This window comes from Urocitellus parryii, chromosome 3, assembly GCF_045843805.1.
Source record: "Urocitellus parryii isolate mUroPar1 chromosome 3, mUroPar1.hap1, whole genome shotgun sequence".
Lineage (NCBI taxonomy): Eukaryota > Metazoa > Chordata > Mammalia > Rodentia > Sciuridae > Urocitellus > Urocitellus parryii.
The window spans coordinates 33,945,083-33,964,149 of NC_135533.1; the positions used below are offsets into that span (position 1 = coordinate 33,945,083).

Below are 19,067 nucleotides of genomic sequence, written 5' to 3' on the forward strand. Positions count from 1 at the left end.
ATATATCCAAACATATATAAGGAATATGAAACTCAGAAAGATTAAATTCTTTGCCTATAATCACAGACTTGAGTCCGTAAGACTTCCAGATTCATGTATCAGTCACCATAGCCAAACAGGGCACCTTATCATGGGATATAAGTTATTTCCGTTGACCTGGCATTTCTACCCAAGGTCAACCTGGAGTTTCACTGACATCAGGAGCATAAAAGAAAACGGTGTAATTCTTTGAGTCAGCTATCTGTTAAAATGCAATCTGCTTTCTCTCTACATCATTTTTTTTCAACTTTTATTTTATTTTATTTTTTAATTTGTTTTAATTAGTTTTCTATGACAGTAGAATGCATTTTGACACATGGCACACAAATGGACCACAAATTCTCCTTCCTCTGGCTGAACATGACTAACTTAGGGAAAACTGAGTCTTCACTCAGAACAAGCTGAACATTAACTCCTGAATGTAAATAGAAAATCATTCTCAAAGACCCAATTAGAAAGCAATTAATTTAGTAATGTTAGATGGAAACAAAATGAGTCAACCACTAAAATATAAAACAGAAAAGTACCAAAAATACATTCAAAAATCCTTTTGGCTAGAATTCACATTCCATTTGTCCAGACAAATTTGTTAGCTCTAGGGTCCTGAGGAACAGCATTTGTTTGGGGGGCAGATTCCCATCAATGAAAATATTGTATTCGTGTTATTTGCCTCAGAAAGGCGTTTTCTTTTTTTGGTAGGATCATTAGTCCCTGTGGAATGGTCACAATTATATAGTTCTAGGGAGCAAGTACTTCAGAAAACTATAAACAGATTAGCTCTGTTCCTAGCCTTGGATTTCTGATGCTGCTTCTCCTAGTGAAATTCTGGTTTGAATGTCGAAGGTTCAGAGTCACTTTTCTCTGAAAAACTGTATTTTCCAAGTGAGAACTCTTTCAGTGAATCTAAAACTCTCCAGAAGGTTATATGAATCTTTAAATCTATGTGGGTGTGTGTGCACGTGCACGTGCATGTGTAGAGCTTTCTGGTGTTGATAACTACCTCATTGTTTCAATCAAGATGGGGGAATTCATATTTTACTCAGCTGTATATAGGATAAATTTATAATTTTATAATTATAAAAAATCAACTTTCCTATGTTAAGATTTTTCCTTGCCTCTTCATAATTGAACCTTACATTGATAGTCTTGCAAGCAATTTACAATACATTATCACACCCATTATTCCATTTATTCTCCAACCACCCTGCCAATTAGACAGGACTGTATTACCAGAGATCTTGAGTTGTTCAAGGACTTATAGATACTAAGTACATATCTTGATTCCTCCTGACCCTAGAAACAGCCACCCCTTGTTCCCCTCTCAGGCTTGGGAAGAAAATAGAATACAGGAATGATTTTATGTAATGTTTATGGGTGCCCTCCAAGCAGGTTTGGGCCATTTTGCAGGAATTTCTGGGGTATTGGTTACTCAAAATACGATCTAGAAGAGGAGCAGTCTTTTCACCCTGCAGACTCTGTGGGAAGTGGGGAGGTCAAATGGAACCCATAGACAATTCTTACCTTGTCACCCTTGTATCCAGGAATTCCCTAGTTAAAAAATAAGTAAAAAAGTAAACCATGATAAAGCAGAATTAGAGGAAGAGTTAGATGTTTTTCATATATAAGGTATAATAAAAACATACCTATACATATCTATGCAGTCTTAGAAAATAAGATAATACACATGTGAACTCTTTTACTTTATGCTTGGGAAGTACGCATTTATTGAGAAGGAAAGAACCTATGTTTCCCTACTATTTCTATTCTATTTCAAACATTTTTTTTCCAACCCGAATCTCTTACCCTTTGGCGTCAAACTCAAGGAGAGAAGCTATACTGAAAGTCATTGTAAAAGTGATGACCCATAACAGTTCTTTCAAAATTGTTATATTTACTTTTAAACTGTGAACTATGGCAGCTGAGAATGTCTCTCAGAGGCCATTAGAGAAATTGGCTTTGAAAATGAGCTGAGATAATGGCCTTTGGAATATAGGTAAATATCTGTATCTATTATGGCCCTCCTTTCAAATTTGGTTTCAAATATATAACATTGAGAAAATGAATGGTTCCTCTATCAACCTGATGAGACAGTGGCCTTTTAACTTATTGTCTTTTATATCAAGCTGGACACGGGGCCAGCACCTCTGCTGTCTTCTGAGTCAGTCCTGGAAATCCCATACAGCCTTCTCCACTGTGACTCTACCCATAAGCCCTTTAAGTGATACAGTATTGAATATTAAATGAACCAGGAAGCTATCCACTCTAAGCAAAATTAATCTTTTCCAAATTGGATTTCACACTCTTTCATACGACTATATTTTTCAAGCACAAAAACAAAATTATATGGCATATTTAAACCAAGCTGGAGAAACCAATGGCATAAACAAGCTATTATTGCTGTTACATGTGAGTCAGACTACAACATTTTGTCCTGTTATGACTTTTTAACAAAAGGAAACTTCATTAAGGAAATAAACCTTCTTTCCAAATGAGTGGTCCCTGAGGAATAGAACATAAAAGTAGAATTAGTGGAAGACATGATGAAACTACAATTTAATCCAGTTTGGAAATATTTATTTGTTCATGTTGTTTAATTTTTAGGAGTGTACTTAAAATTAAAGGTCATATTATAGATAACCACCTATAATGGAATTCCTATTAAAACCATTCATGCTAAAAAAGCCTGTTCTTCTAATCTCAGGAACCTTAAGGCACTCTCCACCCATTATAACACACATCCATATTTATAATTCTGTCATTACTTTATATTAAAAGAGTTAAGATTATATTTTGGAAGGAGCCATATAGCCTTACAAAATAAAGAAATATTGCTTTTAAGTAGTCTTGTCTTTCTTTCTTTCTCTCTTTCTTTCTCCTCCTGTTTTCTTTCTGAAAATCATGGTCAATTTACTGTTTGGTTGTTATATCAGCTCTCTTTTTTTTTAACTTACTTCTTTTATTCAGGGCATCTTAATTACTAGTTTTTATATAGTCAAATTTATAATATCCAAAATGGCACCCAAACTGCAAATTTTCTCATTTTCCTATTTCTAGTAATGATACCATCACATTTCAAATCACACAGAATCAAAATTTTATAATCATTTGTTTTTTCTCTCCTTGTTTTACCATTATATCCCTTTAATCCAACCTGTTCAAAATTCTGCAACCACTTCCTGCTGTACTTTAAACCCACTCTTCTGATCCTGGCCTGCAAGGTCCTATATGATTAGCCCCTGCCTAACTCTAAGGCCTTGTCGCCCATCACTCATTAACATGTTCTGGGGTTCTTTCCATTTCTTGAGTCTACCACACATGTTCCTATCTCTGGGCCTTTGTCTCTGCTCCTTCTTCTTAGACTACTTTCCTTGCCTTGTTTCATATTTTCATAGTACTTCTCTGACTGAAATTATCTATTTGTTGGCTATTTCTTGTTTACCTCACTGAAACACTTGCTAAGACAGGGACTGTCTTACTCACGCCTGAATCCCCAGCACCTAACAGAGTGCCTGGCATATAGCAAGTGCTCAATAAATATTTGATGAATATATGAGTTAGAGTTAGTAAACATATGTGGTCATTTCCACGACTTCATGGATTCTCACAATATTCTTCTTTTCTATTTTGTCCTTGCTGTAACCTGATATTGTTTAATGTAATGCAAGCCAAAAATGTGAACTACATATATAATATTAAATGTCCTAATAGTCACATTTTAAATGTAAAAATAAGGAGGTGGAATTAATATTATATTTTGTTTATACCAACAGGTTCAAAGTACTGTCATTTTAATATTTAATCAATATAAAAATTACCAAGGAGATAATTTTTTGAACTAAGGCTCTAAAATGCAATGTATATTTTACTCCTACAGCACACCTCAATTCAGAGTAGCCATGTGTCAAGGGCTCGATAGCCACATTTGATTGGTGGTTTTCATACTGGCCAGAGCAGATTGAGCCAATGTCTGTGTTAACTTTCCTGTCCACTACAGTAGCAGACCTTCTTCTAAGTGCTTCTCCTTCTCCTTTTTAGCGTCTCATTAGATTAATCACCCCATTACACAGCTTTTGGGTCATTGTACCTCATTAAAATTTCAGGGGCTTCTCATCACCTAGTAAACCCCAGACCTTGCAGCAGGATTGGGCATTTTGTCCAATCCACCCTTCACACTAAGTCTGACAAGTAACCCATCTCCATTCCCCATCAGTATCCTCTCTCAGATTGGTGTTCATGGCTTTCTCTCCATCTGCCTGTCTCTTCCCCAACCTGTCCTATCTTTGCCTGTCGCAGCCTTATATCTTCAGGAATCATCCTGTAAAATATACCTAGATGACTCCAGTTTCCTCTCAGTACCTGTTCATGACCTTTTAACAATATTTTGATATTCTGTTTCATACTGTAGCTATTTGGAATATCTTATCTCTCCTAAGACACAATAAGCTTTTTTAAAAATATACTTTTATTTTTATTACTAGTCTGCATATATCTATAAGAATCCTAAGAAATGTTTCCTGAATAAAATAACACAAATTTCTGAATGAATGCTTAATGAGACTGTCAGAGTTTCTATCAGATTCTTTCACAAAGTTAATTAAAAATACCAAGAGAACAGTACTTAAATCTCTTGGTCTGAGCCCAGGGCTTATACCCAAGGGGACAAGCAGAGAGGCACCACACAACAAGGCCTCCTTTTTTTCACTTTCTCTGCTATTTGCTACCCTTACCAAAATGCTCAGGAAAATGAAAAATAAGACATGCACTATATTATCTGTCAAGCAATCTTTGTTATCTTTTAATTTGGGAGATAAGAAATCAACTAAAATGATAAATGTTATTTTGTTTGTAGATTGTATTGACAACAGCATAGTTTAGACCATGTAATTATTATGACATTGAAACTCAACTTATTCTTCATCATGAAAAAGGACACAAGAAATAAAGCAAAATGCTTTTGTCATTTGAGCCTTTCACAATTGTCCAGTTAAGCTTCAGGGACTGTCACAGGGTTGAAAACCCCTGGTTCCATCAAAGTATGTTCTCCTCACATTTCCATTTCCCAAGGTCATATATGTCTAATTGCCTGTCTGAGCCATCAGAGCACAGGTAGGTGAAAGTCCCCTCCTGAGGGGATCAAAATGGTCAATCCCAGAAGGTTAGCATCCCGAGATCACTTCCACAGGAAGGCATTCCAGTTGTGTACATACCCCAGGACCTCTTTCTCCAGTTTCTCCTTTTTGAGCATCACCCTACAACAAACAAAAATCAGTCAAAATTCCACAGGCTTGCAGAGTGATTATTGCTCAGTTGAATGAATGCATTCAATTCAGAAGTCTCAGACTAATAGGTTAACCCAGTTAGGAAAAATCTTAAGACTTTACTATTGGCACTATCACATACAATATGAGGAAGAAAAGAGCAGCTCAGATAAACTTTGCCCTTTGAGAATAAAGCTAAATATACAGGATTCAGATACATTTTTGCAGCTTAGGACACATCCCAGTTTCACAACATGGTAATTTTTTTCTCAAATAGAGCGTTGTATTTGCTCTGAGCTGGACACCCTTGCTTTTCTCCAAGGGGCTATGGAATGTTTTCCAAAATGTATTTAGGAGTGATTGGTTGATGTCAGCAATATTTAGGAAAATAAATTATGGAGCAAGAAATTACAAACTAAATACATGACTGGTACACATTAACTTATAACAGGTACTTAAAACAACAACAAACAGCATGATGGCATCAATTCAAGCCTACATAATATGAGTGAATATAGGGTGTGTGTGTGTGTGTGTGTGTGTGTGTGTGTGTGTGTGTGTGTTTTAGAATGAACCAAAGATGCTATACATTCCCTTTCCTTGGCAAGCAAGCAATTGCCAAAAATACTTTCATGCATATAACATTATATTTTTCATACTTTCCTAAAAGTATTCTCAGAAATAGGATTGAGTCAAAATTTCAAGTATTTGAATGTCTCCTCTTTATTGCCCAATTTATTACAAAATATCTGTGCCAAGTTATCTTTGCAATGAAGAGCAAACCGGCTTCACTACCATATCACTATCATTAGTTATTACTTTAAAATCGCCATGTTAGTTGCTATAAGAAATGTTCTTAAAATTCAAAACACCCCAAAAACAAACTAGGTGAACTAAAAAACTACTTCTAAGGAGCCTCTGGATTCCAAGTTTTTAAAATGTGAATTATTAGTGTTAAAGGGTATCTCATTGTCTTTATTTCAGTTTCTTTCATTACCTAATAAAATTAAATTTTTTTCTATTTTTTTCTTTATTGGTTTTATGTCCTCTCTTGAAAAGTGTGTCCTTTGCTCACTCAATTATTAAAAACTTTATATTTTCTCATAAGTTTTACAAGTTTTTTATGTACTATAGAAGTTAACCCAATGTCCCTTGTATTCGGTGTCTTCACATTTTAACTATTATTTTTCACTGTACAGAATTTTGCCTTAAGTTTTCACATAGTTATATTTTCTATTCTCTCTCTTTGTGATTCCTTCAGTCTTTCTTGAATTTAGAACACTTTTGTCCCAACAGTAATATAAATAGGTAATTTTTTTAATCTGTGCTTTTTTGGATAGGTATACACATTTTTTAAAAAAAAAAGAATTAGAGAAATGACAGATGATGTTCTAGGACAGAGAAAACATCTGGTATAGGTTAGTTATCCATAATGCAGATCCATAAAAACCACAAGTGCCAATGTGAATCTGATGTGGCACATGTATTAGTGGTTCACGAAACATTGTCCTAATTAATTTGGGCCATTATTATTCAAGTAACAAATTCTGCTTGGCTAATGTCCCTAGATTTTCTAAACTTACAATCTAAAACTTTCATATTCTATTTAGAATTTGTAAAAGCAAGCAAACAAAAACAAGATAGATAATACAGGAAGTCAATGTCCTATATTCTTCTTAAAACTCATCAGATTCTTGACATATATTGCAATGCTCTTTATTTTCTTTATGTTTATTCTTTAAATAAGTCTAGACAGATATACACTGATTTAAAAGAAAGCAGTCTATTCATTTACCGGATTTCCTTTTGGTCCTCGCTCACCTTTAATACCTGGGTTTCCATGTCTACCCTGAAGGCAAAGAGAGAAAAAATTATTTTGAGCAAGTATTCTATTAGTTTTCTTTATCATAATTTATGATCTGCCACATCCCACAAAACAAAGGAAGATTATAAAACCTTCACAGAGATTCGATTCTTTTCTCCCTTTTACTACTGTACTGTCTCAGATGGACAAATTCTGCAATTGTTTAAAAGGATAATATCTCTTTCTTCCCAACAATACTTCTTCCCCAAATAATTACTTTTCAGTTGCTTTGTAAACAAAATCAAACTCAAAGATTAAAAGGAATGACTGAACAGGCAAAAATATAGGAGTTATTCCTATCCTCACTTAATTGTGGACCACTATAGTCCCCCACCTCTGAGTCACTTTTGAAAGAACCAGACCAGCTTGCTTGTCTTTGGTCACAGAGGTTCTGATATACAGGGGACAACCTCAAAAGATAGGAGAAGGGAGCTCCCCAATCCTGTTCCAGAAAAGCACTTTGTTTTACTAGGCTCAAGCCACCCAAAATGTTGCTTTTCTGAAAACTGTTTTGGGTGAGTTTAATAAATATTAAACAGCATAGCTCTATGGTTTACCCCTATTAAAACCTAAGTGGCTGAAATTGTCAGCTTAGCTTAGCAACTGTAAACTTTCTTACTAGCACTGTTCATTTTAAAACATAATTGAATATCCTTTCCTCTGGCAACTTTATATTGGGGTTGTGGGGACAAACAAGTTCACTTCTTAACACCTCCAGTGGTAGACTGATTTGAAAAGGAACAAGCTTTGGAACCAAGTCTCAAGGTAAAATGTGTCATATTCTCAGATATTCACAAAATGCATTCCCCTCCCCACCCCCAAATAGGAGCATTAGTTCAAAATCGAATCCATGTATTTTGTGAAACATCTCCCCAGGCTTCTGAACTCTAAGGATAAAGTTTGCAATCCCATCAATAAATGAAATGTGTGATAAGCAGCTTGGATGCTTTCTGATATCAGTCAGAAAAATATTCAGCATCTCTAGCAGTCTTAGTGTCATTTCAAATGGTTTCCAACTATACAGATGGCACTATTGATCCTAGGCTAGAATGGACGATGGTATCAGATATCGAATCGTCATACTAAATCCCACCATTTATCTTTGGTTGCCCAGTGATTGTTTCCATTTGACAGAATTTACCTAATCTCCCAAAATGCCCTACTGGCCTCTCCAGGAGACCACACTAAGTTGTTGCTGCATTGCTGTGAAGGCAAGAGCTTCCCAAGAGGACTCTGTCCTTGCTTCTAGTAAAACAAAGCTTTCCTAAAGTACTGATGACCTGTATTATTGTTTTCTGTATTTTCACTTCATTATTCAGAAATCATGGGCCCCCATTATCCAATAACCAATGACACTGAAAAGCCCTTTCTGAAAGCAATTTCATCACTGTGCCATCACCGTCTTCATCAGCCTCAAGTCTGAAGTAATAGTATACTCACAGGAGGCCCTGGTTCGCCTGGATCCCCCTTCTCACATTCACAGATCTTGCGTTCACACTAAATCAATAATGAAACACAGTATTAAGCACACAGTTGAAATATAGTTAGGATAGCATTTCAAATATTATCCAATACACAACTGGAACACTCCCTTAGAGAAAGCTGACCTTGCAAATTCATGGAGATTTTGCTCTATTAAATTATTCCAGGCAAACTCAGGTCGATTAAGAGCCAACTACTAAAGTATTATTAAACTTTGCTGTGGTTAAATAAAATAGATATTCTGTCAAAGATTTATAGATGCCAATTAAAATAGGAAAATAAACATTTTCAGTGGACTTTTGGAATATCTGCTCTACTCTTCTATATAACACATGACGGCTTCATTATAGACAAATATTGAGTTCTCCTTTACTCAGCAAAAGAAAACATTTAACGTATACCACATTTTGTCAATCCTAAGAAGCACATTTTTCCTCATATTAACACCTCTGAAATCAAAATGAGTCTTAGCATAGTAACAGGTCAAATATGACACAATATTTGTTTTCTGCACATACACTTCAAGACTTACAGAATGAAATGAAAGAAAATGCCAGAGAACACCAAAAAACATGCTTCATTGACAATGGTTTTGATGGTCCAGAGGCCAGGATTATGTGGAAAAACAAGGGCATTGACTCAAGATTTAGACACTGAGGTGAAGTTTTAGGGAAAAAAAAAACACAATTTATTTTGCTTATATTTTTCTCCATATATATGCACAAAAGTAATACAGGATTTAAAAGTCTGTATCTAAATAAATGTAAAAGGATTCTTTCCATAAATGTAAAATAAAAGTTGCAATTGATGAGAAGGCATTTGTATCACTGTTTAATGGGCAAAGATGTTTCCTTTATTGATGGGACATAAAAAATGTTGTATCTGTGCATAATTCAATGAAACCTGATATTTTACAAGGTTTGGTTGACTTCTATTATCTTATGCAATGATAACTGTAAATGTCCTGATGTTAAGCAGTTTATTGAAAAAAGTTCAAATGTTCCAAACTCTTTCTTTTAAGAAATGCCCACGTTGTTCAGGAATCCTCAGCAAACTCATAATATCTGTTGTGCAATATCCTATCCAATCTATTGCTGTTGGCCAGCTTCCATTGTCCTATGCCCTAGTTGCCATCATGAGGCTCAATTTTCTCTACAATAGGAAAGACAATGAGCTTATAGTCAACCAGCCAGCAGCAGGGGATGATTCTAAGCTCTTTTTTCTTAGCACTAACCATAAGCTAGCCAATACTGGGAACATCTCCCCAAGTACAGGAACTCCATGAGTAGCTGATGTCAGAGATGAGTTTAGAATAAAAGAAGCCATGTCAAAGTAAGCAAAAACTATGCCATTTGGTTATCACTGATTTCTAAAATTATTTTTAATCATATTAAATAGTCCCTACTTTTCCTAAATTGTTCAACCTACAGTGGATAGAGTAGCAGAAAAATCAGATGACTATTTCAAAAGAGAGTGGTTCGAAAAGAATTAAGCATTTTTGTTTAGTCACACCTAAGCTTCTAATGTGAATTATAATGCTGATCTGATAATGCAAGCTTTCAGAGTCATTCATAGTAATCAAAGCATGTGGTGCTTACCTTCTTTTCAAATAAAATATCCTAGGAGGGAAAAAAGAATGAAACATTAACTCAATTAATGGTTCTGCTTCCAGCTTCTTATTAGTCTTAATTATTCCCTATGGGATATGCAATTTCCAAGTAGAATAGCAATTGAGCCTTTTTAACCTTGTAAAAGCAATAAAGCCTGCCAGCCAACCACCCAAGGAGCACTCTCAGCCATGTAATAATAGGAGACATGAAGGGCACTAACATTAAAAATTACTCTATGCTTTCTAGGATCTTTATCCTATTGCATTCTGTGCTTTATCTTTTGTTTCTTTGATCAGCATTATACTCTCTATAATTTAGCTACAAACTTAATCAGTCATAATGAGAATGTCCTTACTTTTACTTACAAAGACTAAGGCAGAATACATAATTGTGTATTTTCCTTTCTGCCATTTTTTCCAGCCTTATACATGTGTGAATTTATTCTTTGGCATCAAAACATTCATTTTAAAGTCATAATTTTGTGAAATGTAAGTGGGCTTTAGACAGTTGTTAGTTAGCTTAGTCAATAATGAACAGGTGGGCAGAGGAAAGGACAATGAAGGGGAGACATTGGACATATGCATTAAGAAAATCCACCAGTCAGGATCATGAGTTCAAAGCCAGCCTCAGCAAAAGCAAGCTCTAAGCAGCTCAGTGAGACCCTGTCTCTAAATAAAATAAATAGGGCTGGGGATGTGGTTCAGTGATTGAGTGTCCCTGAGTTCAATCCCTGGTACCAAAAAAAAAAAAAAAAAAAAACAAAAAAAAAAACATAGTAGAATGGGTTAATAAGTGAAATTCAGCAGTTAAAATAAATGCATTGGATGTATGTAATTCAACATAGTTAAGTTTCCAAAAACATCAGGTGAAAAAGCATTTTGCAGATGGATATGTACAATATAATCCAAATTATAAAATATTCAAAACACACATTAGAAGCTTGGTGTCCTCTGGGAAAGTGAGGGGAAAAAAGAATTCAAAAGGAGCTCCTGAGAGACAATTTTTAAAACCCTGATAATTTAAGCCAAATTATAAAATTTTAAAACAACTACTAAAGAAAAATTCAAAGTTTTGTCACTTTACAACCTTTTTAACAATAAGCAATATCGTTGTCAGTTTTTCAATTCATGAATTTAGCTGTCAGTGTGCCTGATGTGAAATTCTACACATCAGCTCTTCTTTTGAAAATTCAATTTCTGTCTTGCTGTATTGTTCTTTGAAAATATGTGCCATAAAGCTTAAAATCATAACAACACAAGTAACTATTTTTGGAATTCATTTGATTATGTGTTTGCTGGAATTTATATTTCTATGGAAACAAAAATGAACACAAAACTTTAGAATAAAAAAGGCTGTTTCAAACAAAGAACAAAGCCTCGTCCCTAAGGGCACTCACTTATAGTCTATAGGCCCCAGGGACAGAGGACAACACACAGCCAACAGTGCAGGGGGTCAGGGAGAAGGGCAGGAACCAGATGGTTTCTTGGAATAGGTGGGGTTTCTGGATGATTTCGAAGAGAGGAATGCAAAGGACCAGCTTGTGGATGGCATGCCATGCTATATGTCAAAGTTTAAGAGGAAGAAAGTCATAAAGACGAGTGTGGGCAATAAGACAAAGGAAGCAGTGAGGAGGGACATTTAACCAGAGTGGATGGAAGGGCCCACGTGAACACAACTGGATGCCTTGGGAAGTAGAGAGGGCTTCCAAGTGGGCAGAGAAGCTTTGTGTGAGAACAGCTGGGGCCCGTGGTCAAAGCCAGAGGGAAAGACACATCAATTACAGTCTACTTGGAATTTGAGTTTCAATATAAAGGATAAATAATAGAGACCCTCACTAGAGCTAAGGCCTACGTTTTATTAATAGATCTGGATTTTTATGATGATATATGTATATGTCAAAGAAGAGGGCGAGAAGGGAACTGCCTATATTTTACAGAGAAGAGTTACCAGGTCAATGCTGCCAGAAGGAGATAGAGGAAATGTGAGGGATGGACAACGTTATTAGCATCATAGCAAATGGGATGAGACTAAAGCACTCAGTAGGCAAGGATGACGAACGCTGTAACAAAGCACAAAACTTACAGCTTAACATAATAGTAAAATTGCTAACAAAATCTGAAATACATTAGAGCAGAAATAAGACTCCAAGCAAGGGAAGCCCTGAGAAAAAGAGAAGTGGACCATTATTTTAAAATAAAGCATATAATTCTGAGGATGATATGGAAATTACCAAAATGATTATTTATGTGAAGGAGGGAATACCTACAGTTTATGTTCTTTCTGATGATATTCATTAAAAGAGACCAATTTGTCACAAATTTTATTCTCATAAAGGCTTTTTAAATATTTACATTAAAAGTGATAGAGGAAAAATTTTTTTTTTAAAAAATTGTTTTCACATATTCTTTTTTTACTCTTCTAAAGGACCAAGTAATATATATGGGACATCGGTTGAATTTGTTTCTTAGGTTTCAACACTACTATATGAACCATAATAAACTAACAATAAAAATATTTCACTTATCCCCTTCAATTCGGAATCACCACATCCCTCGTGGGTAATTCAGAATTAAAATGTTTTCATGAGATTATTTCATGAAACTTTCTACTAGAGATATCAAGGCATATACACTGACTCTGCAATTCATCTTGGCTCCTGCAAAGTTGACTTATTCTGGACAATTGTGTCAATTAAATTCAACTTAAGTTTACTCTGCAATAAAATGGGATACACTGCTAATCCAAAGAAACAACTCTGACTAATTTCAAAATCATTAGGCTGGGTAAAAAAAAGTTTGCCACAAACAGAGCACACACTGTATGAGTTTACTTATAAAATTCTAGAAAATGTACACTAACCTAGAGCAACAAAAGTCATATCAGTATTAAGGCAAGTATCCCAAAGGTATAAGGAAGAAGCTGGGTGGTGGAAATGTTCTGTATTCCAATTGCATTGATGGTTTCATGGATGTATACATTTTTAAAACTCATATGTTATATACTTTAAGTAGATGCAGTTTTGTAGTTAAACTATACCTAACATTTTTATGATATTTATGAAATAGTTTTTATGAAATTCATAGTTATGAAATCACTTCAAAATAAAGTGGTAAAAATTCAATTAAAGATATAATACAAATAGATTAAACGAGGAATGTTTCCAATAACCTGATAAGGAGTCAAATTCTACTTCATAGATGGTGAAATAGAAACATAAATCCTGGAGTATTGTTCTTTAAAGAGCCTAAATTAAACACTTGGGAGGATTGGGTGTGGTGGCATTCACGTGCAATCCCAGTGACTCAGGAATCTAAAACAGATGGATGGCAAGTTCAAGGCCAAACCTCAGCAACTTACTGAGACCCAATCTCAAAATCAAGATAAAAAGGATGGTATTGTCCAAAGTATATTGTTATATTGTGTGCATTAAAGATTATGTAACAAATCCCATCCTTATGCACACTTATAACACACCCATAAAAAATGTGGGAAAAATAAATAAATAAAAAGGACTGGGGTTGTAGTTCAATGGTAAAGCACCTTCGGGTTCAATTACCAGTACAAAAAAAAAAAAAAAAAAAAAGATGACTTCTGCTCTGGACCCAGGAAATGGTTGGGAAGCAGGACCTCTTCTAAGAACAGTCTTATTCATTAAGCTTCCATCTGAACAAACAAGCTGAAATCACAGGATGCTAAGGAATAGCAACACTGTTGGTCATTTTCTGATTTCCCTAGAAACAGACCAACAGTCCTGCCTCCAGTCTCCTGGCAAGAGCCTGTGTGCCCTTTGAGGTAGAGTTTCTCAACAAGCATATGTCAAGAGGAAGTATGAATATCCTGAGCCTGCACATCTGGCCAAACAAGGACTTGCCTGCCCCACATCTTCTATATTCAACTCTTCTCACAGGATAATGACAGGGAAGTAGCAGCAGGACACTCATGTTTACAGCCCCAGGATTCTCTTCTGCACATGCCAGAATTGTCTTAAGTGGTAAGGACACCTTGGGCCATGGGTACGGTCAGGGTTCAATGTTATCCCAGCACCATGGCAAGGTTCCCTCTCATGTGAAAGAACTGTTCAGGATGCACACTCACCCCAAGCACTAGGGAGCTAGGTGTCATCTCTCTCTCAAGTCTAGGCAGAACCCTTCCCATATATCCTCAATCCCCAAGGAGCAAAGACTAAAAATAATAGTAGAGATGTTATTTACCTGTTTCAGGACATTTCTGATTGAAAAAAAAAATACTTTTAAAACAGTTACTATTTCCTCTCTGTATACACCTTTATAGAGTTAAGCATGCACACTCTGGGGTTTTGACTGACCTTAAATTTTCAACCATAAAATAATAATAATAATAGTACCCATATCATAAGATTCTGGCAAACACAGAATAAAGTAAAATACACACCTAATATGTAATTATATCCAAGTAGAATGTTGTGTGCGTGTGTGTGTGTGTGTGTGTATGATGTACTACTATTTACCTCAATTTAGAAAATTTCAAATCTGTATTTTAACTAGATGAAATTAATAATTAAGAACATAAGCAAACTTGTTTTTATCCTGGAGGTCATTTTTCCTTGCAAGTAAATTCAACTTTCCTCCTTTCTTTATTTGTCTGTATACTGTTTGACTCATAAAAACTGGCAATATTCGGTATTACAATATCACTTAGACATTACTTAGATACAATATATGATATTACTCAGATAAAAAAAAAACTCAGGTCTCATGCTGAAAACAATTGACACTAAAAAGATAAGAGTAACATTAGGAAAAGCATTGGAGGAAGGACAAAAGGATCAAAACGATCTTCAGAGTAGGACCTGACTTTTCTTTGCATCATAGAGAAGATATCCACATGCTCAGTGCCTAAAGGACTAGGCTGTCTTGCCTTCTTAGAAAATCAAATAAATCAGTATTTTTAAGGAAATCGATTTTTTTTTAACATTTAACAAATCAACCAATTCATCTTCAGGAGTTTTCTTTTTGAGAAATGTTGTCAAGAGGGATTTCTTTTTGATTGCTATGCCTCATGTTTTCCAAAGCAGCAAGGAGAGACTTTCACACATAGCTAAGCAAAAAATACAGAGAAGCAATGAGGCATCTAACCAGACCCATCAAGTGGGATTCATTGATTTGAGGGAGAAATTATTGGTTGACTTCAGGTGATTATAAATTAAATGGGCCTATTTAATTTATCTAAGAAACACAGAAATAATTTTCAAAATTGGAGTTCTACTACTATAAAATTCTATTTTGCTTAAGTAGTATAATGTGGCAATAGGTGAAATAGAGCCAAAAATATTTCTGCAGATGTGGAACCGGGAAAAGACAAACTTGATATAAATACAGCAGACCACAAGTTGACCACAAAATTAATATATGTAAGCAGCATTCACAATCTTAGGATATATAAACAGAAGCCTGGGGTGTATGATTGGAAAGTAATCCTCCCAAATCCTCAGCCTGGACTAATAATAAAGTTAGGAATGCAATTTCAGGGAATGAGCCTTGTACTTTCCCAGCTTACTTGGTATAAGGAAATGAAGAGAGACTTCAGATTTTTCTTATAGAAAGAAAATTCCAAAGAAATTTGTGTATATACTTTTTTTCATGTTTCTTGCCCAGTATCAACCCTTACAGAATTTATAACCAAGATATCAACATTATGGTGCAAAATACTTAGCATATCCATTTGGTACCTACCAGGCGATCCCGAATTTTATCTACAATGGTTGGATCACTCAACAGTAGAATAGGTTCACTGGGTGCATCCCCAGATATCAAATGAAGTTTGGTTTTATTGACAGTGAGAAGTCCAATGGTGATAAATGATATTCCTGCATTTCTAGCACTTTCAGAAATACTTTGAACATCTGGATTCTTTGGATGGTCCATGCCATCAGTCATTAGCAAAACCACTTTCACACCATCTTTACGTCCTTCTCTCTTAAGTAGCCGAGTGGCATTGGAAATGGCATAATAAGAGAAGGTGCCTTGTCCAATGAAATTCATAGACTTAACCCTCTGCTTAAACGTCTGCAGGTCCTTCCAAGAAGAGAAAGGTGGATCGATCTGGACTGAGCTGCTGAACTGAAGGGCTGCCAGTTTGATGTCATATTTCAAAGAGTGACCCGGGGTCAACTGGAAGATCTTGTCACTCAAGCTATCCACAAAATTTTTCTGTTTATCAAAGAGGACAAGTTTAGAACTTTCAGAGCTGTCCACAATGAAGAGCACATCTATGAAGCAAACAGAGTCTGAAATAGAACAAAAAAGATTAGGCAACTTAATTGTTCTAACTCATCAAACTGAATTGTATAGGAGCACCCTAAGGTGGCTGTTGTATTTGGTTTTGAGAAGGGAGTGAAGTGGATATGAAAGATCACGTGGGAGATAAGGCTTAATTGTAAAGATCTAAATCTCTTTCCAAGTCTTTCCCCTTGTAGGATCATGCAAATGAAGAGCAAACAAGTAAACAAAAGATCATATATTCACAGCATATTCTCAATGTTAAACCCACTTAAAGTGAGAGGAAGGGAGGGCATATTTTAAAATTCAACAAGTGAGGTTTTCTCACAGTTAAAAAAAAAAAACCACAATGCTTTATTTCTTAGGTTGTTTCTTAGGTTGTGTGTCATATCAGTGAGTCCCATTTGGTTTTGATTTTTGTCATCAACTTCGTTGAAACTAAGGGACAAAATGACTGTACTCATCAACAGCAAGGGAGAAATAAACTTATTTTGAAAACAGAGAACTTTGAATCCAAGCTCTGTTTCTTACTAGTTTGCCTGTGCCTTAAATGTGCCATTTAACTTCTCTGAGTCTCAACTTCTCTATAACATGAAAGTGACAGTCTCTGTCCTGCCTATTTTACATGTGAGGCTCAAATGAGATAACAAATGCACAAGTGCTCTAAACACTTTGATGTGCTCTAAGTGTGTAAGATGTATTACTGTCATAATTACATCCAAGTAGAATGTCATGTATATACATACATGTGATGTACTACTATTTACCTCAAATGTTATTTAGAAAATGTGAAATCAGTGTTTTAGCCAGCTGAAATTAATAATTAAGAACATAAGCAAACTTGTTTTTACCCTGGAGGTCATTTTTCCTTGCAAGTAAATTTGACTTTGCTCCTTTCTTTCTTTGTCCGTATACTGTTTGACTCATAAAAATTGGCAAAAGCAAGAGACAGAAGGCAAAATATCTGCTCCACATTATGGTAGACGGTGAAAACTCATCTGCCTGGTAGCACCTTGAAACAGAGAAATTAGTTATAAATACTTCAATAAAAATAAGGTTTGCTATTTTTTAATTTCAAGCTTATAGAGTCAAAAACTGGCATGTTACTGGAGAAAGGGGTTCTCATACACATTTCTAGAAAAATATTCACATTGAGATTTTAAGTTTCTAACCCAAGTAAATCATAGCACCCATAAACAAATATTTATTAATAAATATTTATATATTCAAGAAGTCTTAATTTCCCATTATATTATGAGGAGCAGGATGTGAGAAGAGCAACTGAAGACATTTCAGCCCCTCCCCTCATGGTGGCCATGGTTCAATCACAGCATCTGCTTTGACATTCCCAGATTCTTCTGAGTGAATTCAGATTCACTCATTTTTATTGTAACTGTTCTCCAATCCAACATTTTGCAGGATTGGAGAACACTACCTCCATTTCAGTCCTAATATTATACACATAACTTCAGTTGTTCCAGAGGTCAAGTCAAAAATTAATCTACCCTTCGGTTTTTATAGAACCCCATTTCTCTTTTCTACCCTCACTTTGGAAACTTTGTCTCCACCAGGGTTGGAGCCAACGAATCAAAAAGAGTATGAGAGCCAATCAACAGAGTTACTTCAAAGCTTCCAATGATAGCTGGAAGAACTAGAGTTAGCTGGAAGAACTAATGAACTGAAATAGGCTTGCAGTCAGGAAGTACCCCGCTATGAACAGCCCTGCGAAGCCATTTTTCTAGATAGATTAACAAAGAAAAATTATAATTCTGTTGTTCAGTCATCATCAGTCAATATGCCCATTTACACATCGAGTGACTTTTTAGCCTGCAGAATTCCCTGACAAGAAAAGGCTGATATGTTGCTAGCTCAGTGTACCCAAGAGTATGAGAACAAGAAAGCTTATTTGGAACAAATACTCAACATGGTTTTGAAATGTTTGCCTGCTTAAACTATATTGACTTCAAAAGTTCTGGAAAAGGAATCACATTTTCCTTCTTTGGCACCTTGCCTTCAAGGAATGTGAACTGGGAAATCGTGAGCATGATATTTCCAGGCTCTGAATAGAGGGTGGAAATACACACAGTGGTAGTGAGGAGTGAGACAGGACACTGATTTCTTTCATAACTGCCAGATGGACAAACCCCAGAGAAGCAAAGCTGGTGGGTTGAAGACAGAGCAATATTTGGCTCCATTCCATTGTCTGCTCTTCACATAACATTATCCTGTAGGAAGGTCATTAAGAGAACCTCGCTCCCACATAACCAAGCACCTCTGCTGGCAGGTGCGTCAAGTGCAATTGGCCAAATGCCAGCTGATCAGACCAGGTATGCCAAGATTGAAGATAGCTAGGTATTGGGGAAAAAATAAGAAGTGTGCTAAGGAAATAGAACACACAAAGGATAGTCCTCCTATGTACAACTTAGATTCTGAAGATTAGTGTAAAGATAAGCCTGTATAGATAAACATAGCTATTTTTGCATTTACAAAGGGATAAAGGAATAACATTATATGTCTTGTGTCACCTATGATTTTTCTCTTTGATTGAGTCCATACC

At 35.5% G+C, this 19,067-nt stretch overlaps 1 protein-coding gene across 1 annotated transcript in view; it reads right to left on the reverse strand.

Annotated features, from left to right (window-relative positions):
* Col28a1 (collagen type XXVIII alpha 1 chain) overlaps window positions 1-17,485 on the reverse strand; it is a 160,377-nt gene extending 142,892 nt beyond the window's left edge. Inside the window, exons 1-7 of the mRNA XM_026391533.2 lie at window positions 17,362-17,485; window positions 15,965-16,518; window positions 10,242-10,262; window positions 8,602-8,658; window positions 7,093-7,146; window positions 5,247-5,288; window positions 1,561-1,587 (exon numbers count right to left, since the gene is read on the reverse strand). Coding sequence (XP_026247318.2) covers window positions 1,561-1,587; window positions 5,247-5,288; window positions 7,093-7,146; window positions 8,602-8,658; window positions 10,242-10,262; window positions 15,965-16,518; window positions 17,362-17,485 — 879 coding nt within the window. The remainder of the gene's footprint in view (window positions 1-1,560; window positions 1,588-5,246; window positions 5,289-7,092; window positions 7,147-8,601; window positions 8,659-10,241; window positions 10,263-15,964; window positions 16,519-17,361) is intronic.
* Between the last annotated feature and the right edge of the window lie 1,582 nt (window positions 17,486-19,067).